General features: G+C 41.4%; 1 protein-coding gene across 1 annotated transcript; it reads left to right on the forward strand.

The window, feature by feature from the left end:
- The first annotated feature begins 3,073 nt into the window (after positions 1-3,073).
- On the forward strand, positions 3,074-10,173 carry LOC147444254 (uncharacterized). Its single transcript, XM_086526936.1, has 5 exons — positions 3,074-3,507; positions 4,275-4,402; positions 4,532-4,565; positions 4,774-5,181; positions 9,856-10,173. Exons 1-5 carry the CDS (start codon positions 3,144-3,146, stop codon positions 9,918-9,920), a joined length of 999 nt encoding a protein of 332 aa, XP_086383062.1. The 5' UTR covers positions 3,074-3,143; the 3' UTR covers positions 9,921-10,173.
- Positions 10,174-10,613: the final 440 nt, after the last annotated feature.

Raw genomic sequence — 10,613 nt, forward strand, 5'->3', positions numbered from 1 at the left:
CAAGTTGTAGAGAGCTCTTTGGCATTGGAATTGGAGCTTGATCTGGTCTAAATGTGCGTCAATGTCGAACGACCTTATCATTTCAGCTCCCTCGTCTACCACCACTTGCGAACAAGGTGATCTTGGCTTTCTTTGACTTGTTTGGCCCTGATCCAAGGTTCCAGCCTCATCCGTCATTCCTTCCTTTGTTTTTAATACTTCAAGAGCAGCTGGAGCTCTAGTAGTTTCTGGCATTGTTGTCTCTTTTTCTTGATTTGCCTTAGCACTTTATCCGCCACTTGGTCTGGAAGATCTACAAATTCTTCTCTTTTTTTTGTTCCAGCCTTTGAAGGTAACTCTTTGTCCTTTGATGATTTGAAATCATATTCTTGCTGGTCCTGTGTGCCTTGCTCACCCTTCTCTTCTTGGATTTCATCTTCTCCCTTGGACTTAGTAGATTCATCGGATGAATCGAGATCATCTACGTGTGGCCGCTTTGCATCCTCTCTTTCTCTTTGCTCCATCTTTTGTTTAAGCTCATTTTAAATCCGTTGCTACATTTTGCTGGCAATGTTCAGATTCTCCTCCGCTTCCCGTCTTTTGTATTGTTTGATCCGTTCTAGAGCTACTGATTGCCTACGTAGTAAAGGGACATCTGCTTCTTCTTCTTCTTATTTTTCATTGTCCACTTTTGTTTCCTTACTTCTTTTCTCCTCGTGCTTCTGTTGGCGGATTATTTCTCTTTGCATGTGTGCTTCTTTCATTGATCTTCTGGCTTGGGTAACTGGAATGGCCTCTACCGCCCGGGATGTTCTCTTCTACAATCTTGTATATCTCATGGAAAACTCACTCCCATGCTCCTCATTTGAAGACTGGTCTTCAGAAGGGGTATCTTTTTCTTTAGACCCAACTTCCTCGCTGTTCGGTGCATCCGACTCCGTCTTCTCACTATTAGTGTTAGTTCGTGTTGCACTCTGCCTTGTTTGTTTGACCTCTAGTTTTGGCCTTATGGATTGTCCTGCTACTGGTTTTACCGCTCTTTTGGATTTGTGGATCAAATCTATTTGTGCTTCTACAGGTGGTAGACCCAGGGGATTCACTATGTATTTCCGTATGGTATCACGTGAGTGTACAAGAGGGGGGTTTTTAGAGGTCAAACATAAGAGTATACAATAGGGGTAGCCCCCCATTATTTCATGCTCGTACCGTATGCATAAGGGAAGGGGGGACCCACCCCACGAGGGGGGGGGGGTAAGTGCTTATGCCATAAGACACATGACCTAACAAGCCAATTAAAGAATCTTTCACATGAGGGTGTTGTTCTTGGCATTTCAAAGAGTTGATTTACTCCACTAGCAAACTAAGATAGCTATACCAATGAGAAGATATGGTACCTCCCTGTCCTCTCCCTTAGCTAACATCTTTAAGACTTGTTCAACAAGCTTCTAGATTTGTTGGGGTCGATGCTACCATAAACTTGACTAATCTTCTTTTATATAGACACTAGGCATCACTATCTTGGACATTCAAACCCTCATTAGCCTCTTCAACATCATCATCATCAATACCACCATCTGCATAGGCTTTGTCTCCACATTTGCACCCTCATTTTATTTATTGTTGTCTTCTTGCACATCATCCAAGTCACTCTTCTCTTCTTCTTCTTCATATGCAAACTCAGTAGCAACACCAATGCATGATCAAGAGCTTCTCTTGCACCCACGATACCAATCATTGTAATCTATAATAAGTTTCCCAATCTTTGCATGTGCGTGCATTGTTTAGTAGCTTTTCAAACTCTTTCTTCTCATCTGGATCCTTGTTTACACATATCATGTATTTACAATTGTACTTTGATGTACATTACAACCGCGTACATCACAAAGGTTTCACCAAGTGAGGCCATTCTTTCAATGTAGAGGGCTAGAGACTAAGGGTGCCTTATATTGGCCCCTTTACCCTATGCCTTTAAGTGGAAAATATCGCGCGCACGGACACTCTGGGCAGATGAAAACAAAGAGCCTTAAACTTAAGAGCTATTCATACCACACGCTTGCTCTCGCCTGAGTTGTGCAGTTGTTGCAACTTCCTTGTCCCAAATGTTCGGTCCCTGGCGAGTTCTGAGAGAGAAAGAAAGTCTTCTTCCATATCTCTACCACTACCCAAGACGCCATCTTCCTCACGCTGACAGCATCCCTTCCTTCTGAAGCTTCCCTCCTGTGCCTCACCCTCTGTTACCATGGTATGTCTTTCTCCCTCTCTACACCCTTCAGATCCATAGCTTAAACAATTGTGTTGCAGATCTGTAGCTTTCCATAGAGGTGTGAAGGTGAGGCTGAGTGATCAATGGAGAAGGGAGGTGTTGATAAAGATACCTTAGAAGTATCTAATGCAATAGATCTATTGATGTTTGCAGAGGTGTAAAGGTAAGGCTGAGTGATCAATGGAGAAGGGACTTTTCAAACATCTGTTGCAAGGGGTATTTGGAGGGAAAAGTGGGCTTGAATAAGGAGATGTAGGGTTCATAGCTAAAGGGGAGAGCGAGTAGATGTAGCAGCCTTAGAGAGAGTAAAGAGGAGAGAGAGAATGTAAGCACATTTTTTGAAAGACCCCTTTTTAGGGAGGGAGGGGGGGGGAGTCAATAGCCTCTATTGAGAGAAAGAGTGGGTTTTTACCCCACCTTTATGGAAAAAAGTTCAAATTTTCATCTCTTCATGCCGATTTTGCTTCCTCTTTCCTTGCATTTTTTTTTGTTTTTCCAGGTGGAATCGTACCGGGGTCGCATTCACTGTTTGGAAGCAGGATACGATGCAAAGTGAGGGCGTACCCGTGGAGGGCATCCACGACCCTTCCACGCAAAAGGAGAACATTGCCTCCAACACAGTGCTCAAAAAAAACTTTTTCCAAAAACTTGGCAAACCTATATATGTGAAACAACAAAGGTCAATTGACAAAATTTGAAGGTTTTTACACCAAATGACACTAATTTGTTCAAAATTTTGTAGGTTTTCTCACCTTCAAAAATATAATTTAGAGGTAAATTTCAAAATTTGTAGGTGGGATTACACTAAACCTAGGTTTTTTACTCTCGGGCCCCCTCTCGTTCTCTCTGCTCGTGACTTCTCTCTCTCTCTCTCTCTCTCTCTATATGTGGCACCTCTGTGATGTTGGACTCGGGGGCGACATTGGGCGTTTCCTGCCCTTCTTCGTCTCTATGCAAGTCGTTCAAGGTCGAGGCAAAGAAAGGCGAATGGCTCCCCGGTCTGGCATCCCCTGTTAGTGTGAATGCCGATCCATTCAACCCTAAGGGTTGGATACCCTGGAGGCATCTTCAACCCCTTCAACTTCCCTACTTCTCCGGAATACAAGGAGAAGGAGATTGCAAATGGCTGGCTTGCTATGCTGGCCTTCCTCGGCTTTGTGATCCAGCACAACATTACAGGAAAAGAGCCCTGTTGACAACCTGTTTACCCATCTGGCTGACCCATGGCATAACACCATTATTCAGACCTTGCAAGGCTTGTAAATGTAGCTATGCATTGTCCTTTGATCAATGTGCTTTATGTAACTGATCTCTTGGAGTTTTAGATTATACTGTGTCGTTTTTGGGGGAAAAAAAGAGAGAGAGAGAGAGAGAGAGAGAGAGAGAGAGAGAGAGAGAGAGAGAGAGAGAGAGAGAGAGAGAGAGAGAGAGAGAGAGAGATGGAATCCTTTCTGTATGTATAATTTGTGCTTGGTGTTGCCTTTGTAAGTTCTGTCTAAAATAAAATTCTGCATGTAATGGAACTTCTCAAGAAGACGAGGCAAGACTAGTTCATGAATGTCAAAAAATTTCCTGCTATTTTAAGTGTTGAAAAGGAGGATGCCAAGAAGGACGATGAGGAAAGCACTAAGGTTGCTTCTGTTTCTAATAGTCCATCTAGTGGAGAGCAAGTTAGAAATGCCTGGGATGCCATATCGACTGCATCGGATAACATCATAGCTACCTCAAATGGCAAAGGAGATATTAATATTGGCCTTCACTTATTATCTGTAGTGAATGCTTTGAGTTTGTATAAGGATGTCCGGACACTCGTCGTAGAGGGCACGAGTCACTAAGGCTGCTTCTGATGTGTGTGGTATCAAGCCAATGGAGGAGAATCCGGACCGGGCTTGGTTTGTGAGTGCGCATGTAGATTGTGTGCCATTTCCGACAGCTTTAGACATGATACTACATTCTGAGATCGGAAATGGAGTGGTCTATGCACAAGAGCAAAATGGCTGTTTTGTAACAGAATATAATGTTCTTTCTGCAGATACAGAAACCCATCTCCCATGGGCAACAGAAGCATTAGGGTGCTTACCGAAAGTGGCAAATCCTTGGATTCGCAATGAAAAAGCTGTCACCTCTTTCCATAAAGATCAGTATGAAAATCTTTATGCGGTTATTGCAGGGGAAAAGCATTTTACCCTTTCGCCGCCTACAGGTCTTGACCGCCTTTACATACGACAATATCCATCGGCACTCTCAGAATCGGAGTTGTGGAGAGAGAAATTTGTTATGTGACTCGAGGTCGTGCACGCTCTCATATCTGACGAACCAGAAGGTAATGTTCTGTCTGTATCTATGAGTAGGGATTTGCTGATTGAAATGCACCTCTCATCTTGCTTCATTCTCTATTTTCATGCTTACCCAAAAAAAAACAGTGGATAGAACCTGATAATTTGAGTACCACAAGTAAGCCGACTGACTGGAGATAAGGAAAGCTTTCCGCCCCTTGCTCTTTGATGTTTTCTTTTTTTCATGCTCTTTAGAAAAGGCGTTTAACTTGGAATTCCACAACCTGGACAATGTCTCCACTATACATCAGGCTTTGACGTGCATAATGCAAGGGTATGGCTATGCTCCGACTGCTGGCCTTTTCCAGTCTAGTGGTTGGGGGAAGAGCAGGTTGGTATGTGAATTGTGGAAATCTCGAAATCTGTTGTGGACAGTGTGGAGTTCTGAGCCACTTGTATCAAGTGCTGCAGCAGAGGCCATTAGATGTCTGAATGGATCACGAAGGAGTCGGGAACCTTATACCTCACTAGTGAATGTGTTGGCATCTGGTTGGATTGACAGGGGATTTACGGGAGAGCTGGTAGCTAAGATCATACTTCTAGAGGCGGAAAAAAAGGAGAGAAAAGTCAGTCTTGCCTCTGGCCCCCAGCAACCGCAAAGAGGTAAATCCATCCAAGTTGCTGTAGTGGAAATGTTTTATTTACTTATTGCACTCAAAAATGTTTTGTAGGAGAGCAGATGTCTAATTGTCAGCTGTCATTGTGGAAAATGCTTGGTCGATATCTATATGTAGGTATCGTGCTTTTGATGTCATGTTGTATTTGCTCGGTCTCTACTAACTAGCAGACATGCCAAGTTGAGGAAGCCGGGAAAAAAAAAGAGATTGAAAAATATTGTCTCATAGACATTCGAAATAAATTCAAGCTGTTGTTGCTATGTACGAGATGCTGGTTGCTTAAAACTGACGTCACACACACAGATCCCTATGTATGCATTCATGTATGTATGTATGTATATTTATAAATATGCACTCACAAAAAACCAGAGGGACACATAAAGCGTACACAAAACCTCCCTTCAAATAGACCCTTGGATTGGGTACTTTTATATATATAAATATAAATATAAATATAAATATATATATATATATATATATATATATATACACCTATATGTATATTATATATATGGCTTCTATAATTGTATCAGACTTAATTTTTGTGGTAGATAAGGTCGTACATTGCTCTCAATGAGAGTCCAAGACACTGCACCACCAACAAAAGTGACCTCTAGTAGACCTCGTGTCTATGTTCCTTGCATAATGTGCATCTGTCTCTTGCTAAACGTATTGCAAAAGATCAACCTGCCCCAAAAAGCTATGAAAATCTACCAAAAGGCGAGAAGGCGGGGTTTTGTGCCTGATTCAAAAGTATACGATACTTCGCTACAATGGTTGTCACAAGAGGGCACAATAAGGATGTGGATGTGATCAGCACTGATTTCTTAAATGTTGGATTTTCTCACATTGAGGTCTGCACCACACTTTTAGAGGCTCATTTACCCAATAAAGCTTCTGAGCTGCTGCTGTCAGTTTTGGCTCAAGGGTCACATATTGATGAGTTGCTACTTCTTGACGTATTGCAAACTTTGGGTGATTTAACAAAATATCATGAAGCCCAGTTGTTTGTTTGTTGATTCTTTATCTGGCTTTAGCTCCAAGCTAGGTTCAGAAATGCATGAGGTCTTGCTTACAATATTGGTAAAAGTCAGGCAGGTTGATGCTGTTAAGATGGAGCTTGGTCAGCTTTGACAGGTCGTGTCAAGGTGGTTGCATGCTCGAAGTGTTGCAAGAAGCTAGCTTATATGGAGAGCAGCTTGAGGCCATATAAAGTAGTAGGGATTCCCGCCTCCGTGCTTGGGATGCTTGCCATCTTGTCCACTACTTGCTCCGTTGCACTTGCCTCCAGTTGCCACATGGTCATCCTACCACTAGCTAGGCTGAAGCTTCTCCTCTTTATTTTATGGAGTGAATATGCCCTCTTAATTTGTTTGCAGAACAAAAATCCCAAGTTGAAATGTAGTACAATGAGGATGGAGAGAGTGAAGAAGATGTTACTATGGAGGGAAGGACAAGGAGGTGGATAGATTGAGGAGGTGTCATAAGCTCCTTGCTTCACAGATTACTATAGGATATGCACTATCCATGGTAGGCCAACAAGACGCTTGCTAGTGTGTGAGAAGCTTTGCACAAGAATAGTAAGGAATCTTTGGTTGGCACGTGGCTCACTAGTATCCAATTAGTTTGTTAAATAGTAATGGTAGAATTGTTTTCATCTCTACTCCAAAGAAGTTGTAGTTTGTTAATGATTTGTTTTTTCATCGCTAAGCCCAAAGAGAAGTCTTTTAATCTTGAAGATATGTTTTTTCTTCCCTACTAGGGGGTCTTTCTACACTCAATTGGATGCAATCTATCCACATTCCTCTTCCTCTTCAGTTAGGTCTTTTTGTTTAAGCAAAATCCTCAAGGCTCACACTCATGCACTTAGTCAATATCGAGCTCAGGACCTCAATCACGAGGTTATATGTCATGTGCTTCTAAATTGTCATGTTACTAGTATGCATAAAATAGTGGGTCATTACATTTCGTACGAAATCCGTATGAGGGGGGGTGGCTCATTGTGAGAACGTCCAAATCTTGTCCGTATGTAGGGGGGTATGTCAATATGTAAGATATCGTATATAGGGGGTTTCTCTAATTTGGATGCACGCAGGTGAAATCCCTCCATTACTAATAGTGAATCCCCCGAGGTGGTAGATCAGCAATCATTCCCAATGTTTGGTAGGCGATTCGAGTCAGCACTGGTCTTGCGTTCATGTAGGGATTCCTCTTTTGGCTACCCTTAAGATTTGCATCCACTGTTGTGGAGGAGGTAGTTGCCAAAGTCACAGCTGACCACTCTTCGTTCTGCTAACCCCATTGCTATTACCACTACCATGTGCAACAACAGTTCAGTGTATCTTGGTGGCTTTTGTACTTAGAAGTGTTGCAATATGAGGCGCAACGGCAATTCTATTTTTTAGTAGATCAAATCTTGATATGTCAGTTTGTGTCCTCTTTGTTTCAGAAAGGCTTTGTCATTATCTATTGCTTTTGTTTTTTGCAATAGGTTGTGTGTTTCCCGTTGCAGATGGAGACCTTTATTGATTATTTCTGCAGTGATTTTAACTTTGACTGTCGCTTCACCTTTGTCAGTCGGGGTGGCTTCCCCATTGTATTGAATTGAGCTTATGAGTTCATCAACCCTTCTGAAATACGTTCCCCATGGCGGTAGTCGTAGAAAGCTATCCAACTGTAGGCACCTGGCCCCTGCTTGCACTTTGGACTTCTGGTGTAGTGTCCACAATTCCCTTGGAAAGATGGTGGTCTTTACTATCTCTCCATCCGTTGCTTGAAATATTCCGATGAATATATTGGCCGGTATTGCTTCGAGCACCTGCTCAGTGATATGGGCCTTCTCATTTGAGGATATATCTATGATCTCATATGGTGGTTCTCTCCACTCCCTTTGTGCTTTCCTTCAAAGCATCCTGAGGTCAGTTTTTGATTGGAAATAGGATTTAGCAAATGATCAAAACTATCGGAAAATTGAAGAAAGCACAAACTTTGACCATAAAATGAAAAATGAGTATAACTTTGTCAAAACTATCCCAAACTTGATCAAATTTCACCAGTGCATCTATGATTACTATAGACACAAGGGCATAAGGTAACATATGAATTCTGGCAAAAAGGTACATGGATCACGATCCATGTTGGGAAGCATCTGGCAATTTCAACTAGTGGAGGTTGTTCCTAGTCACACGGGGATGCTACTGTGAAAATATCTCTGGTCACTTAGGGTTTGAGGAACATGGATAGTGATCCATGTTTGGTAACATATTGAAGATCTGATGATACCAGCTAGTAGGGCTCATCAAGATGGTGCCTTGGTCCAAAAAATTTGGAATTTGGATCATTGGTTTGGTACTTAGGTCAATTTTTGAAAATCATCCTCAGACTTAGAGAAATTTGGCATTTTGATGTGGATTTTGGAATCCAAATGATTTGAAACTTCATGGCTAGGCTTTGTTGAATATACTGGGCCATATGGTATGAATTTTTCTTTGGTTCAGCAAAAAGGTACATGGATCATGATCTATGTTGGGGATTTTGATACAACCTCTTGCACACATGTTCCTATAGGTCTTCTTGGCACATTGGTGAAATATTTTCAAATTTGGACATAATTCTCTTATGTTTACTCAGTTTTTCATTTTATGGCCATGTTTTCCCCGTCTTGACCATATTGGTTTTTTGAAACCACTTCTGGGCACTTCCTTTGACTGACATCTGTTGTTGCCTTGATTCTGGATGATTTGTGTTTGAAAAGCACAGCCTTGCTTAGCTCCCCACCAATTTTCATTAGTTTCTAAATCTATCTGAAAGGGGAAATTGGTCCAAGCAATCTGCACAACTTTGCAGGTACTATTTTGCTTTGTTTTGACCACAATTATACCTTTAATGTTACATCTCCTTGATGCTTGTCTTTCACTTTCTTCCGGTCTCCCTTCTGCTTCAGTTGGCTTTGGAATAGAGCCCTAAGAAGTTCCAATTGCTGCTCTGGCCAGTGGAGTAGCTTCATATTCTTCTTGACCCTACTCCATAAGTTTTTTGTTGGAAACAGACCATTTCTCCTTTGATTACTGTCAAATGACCATTTGCAGATTGAAAGCAACAAACCATGAGGGTTTGATGATTTTAAAAGCCCTATTGGTGACTATTTCTACATGGTCAAACATACTTTTGCATCCCCCATCTAGTGAACGACTCTTGCCCTGACTTTATCATCAAGGTACATGGATCGCGATCCATGTTGGGAAGCATTTTGAAATTCCAACTAGTGGAGGGTTTTCCTGGCCACATGGGGATGCTACTGTGCAGATTTTTCTAATTTTAGGGTTTGGGGAACATGGATCGCGATCCATGTTCCACCACCTTTTGCAATTGTTTTTGCACCCATTGATTCTACCAGTTAGTGGAGGGTTTTCTTGGCCACATGGGGATGCTACTATGCAAATTTTTCTAATTTTAGGGTTTGGAGAACATGGATCGCGATCCATGTTCCACCACCTTTTGCAATTGTTTTTGCACCCATTGATTCTACCAGTTACCAGGGGTCTGTTGTTGAAAAGTTTTTGTTTTGGGTGAGTTTCGAAGTCCTCCATTAGCCTTGAAAATTTGTAGATTTCGCAACTTTGATATGCTCTGATCTGTTGTTTTGGTATTGTTTGTGCAGTATGGGGCATACATAAATGTTCTTGTAGGGTTAATGATCATACCTGTCGAATCTGGTGTAAGTAAGAGCTATCGAGGTGGTCGCAGCGGACAGAAACAAAGCGGAAAATCCTATGCTTTTGTGGCTCTCTCTCTCTCTCTCTCTCTCTCTCTGAATGCAAATGAGCTTATGTTGTCCCATTTGGCTATATGTTCCCAATCTACCCGGACTGCCCCATTAATACTTACCTCCATTGATCATATCTTGTTGTTCATATCACCTACAGTTTGAACCGTTCTTCATTGTGATATTCAGTCGACAAATGGCCTTTAATTTGCAGTTTTGATCCTTTAGAAGTTACCCCAAAATCTGTCGTGTGCCGAATCTTTCCATATTTGCCATGTTCAAAGCCCTTGCTTTGAAGTTTCGATGTTTGTTTTCAAAAGTCAATTTCGACTTTCTTGGCTCAACTTATTGATTTTTTTTAAATTATCTATTATTTTTAGCTTTTTAATAAAGAGAAATTAGTTATAATTATTATTAATTTGCCAAAATTAGTGTAATCTCTCATACATACATATTCTTAACCTGGCATTTAGATGTATCAATATGGCTCTTGATTATGCCTGCTAAGAATTATAAGGTTCTGAAAAATTGTTAAAGGAAAAGAAAAGAAAAAGAAATGATGCTAATATATACAAAATGATGATCTTGTTGCATTTTCCCCCCTTCCTAGAGTGAGTCGCCCCATACGAACATGTGTTAGAGTGCATGGGAAC

The sequence above is a fragment of the Adiantum capillus-veneris genome, chromosome 13 (genome assembly GCF_014529385.1).
Source record: "Adiantum capillus-veneris isolate H3 chromosome 13, ASM1452938v2, whole genome shotgun sequence".
Taxonomy (NCBI): domain Eukaryota; kingdom Viridiplantae; phylum Streptophyta; class Polypodiopsida; order Polypodiales; family Pteridaceae; genus Adiantum; species Adiantum capillus-veneris.

Bases quoted from the DNA above. Each gene is read 5' to 3' on its own strand.
- LOC147444254 (XM_086526936.1), top strand. From the start codon at position 3,144: ATGTTGGACTCGGGGGCGACATTGGGCGTTTCCTGCCCTTCTTCGTCT. The intron at 3,508-4,274 runs GTAGCTATGCAT...TTCTTTCTGCAG, and splicing joins ACCTTGCAAGGCTTGTAAAT to ATACAGAAACCCATCTCCCA. The intron at 4,566-4,773 runs GTAATGTTCTGT...CATGCTCTTTAG, and splicing joins CATATCTGACGAACCAGAAG to AAAAGGCGTTTAACTTGGAA.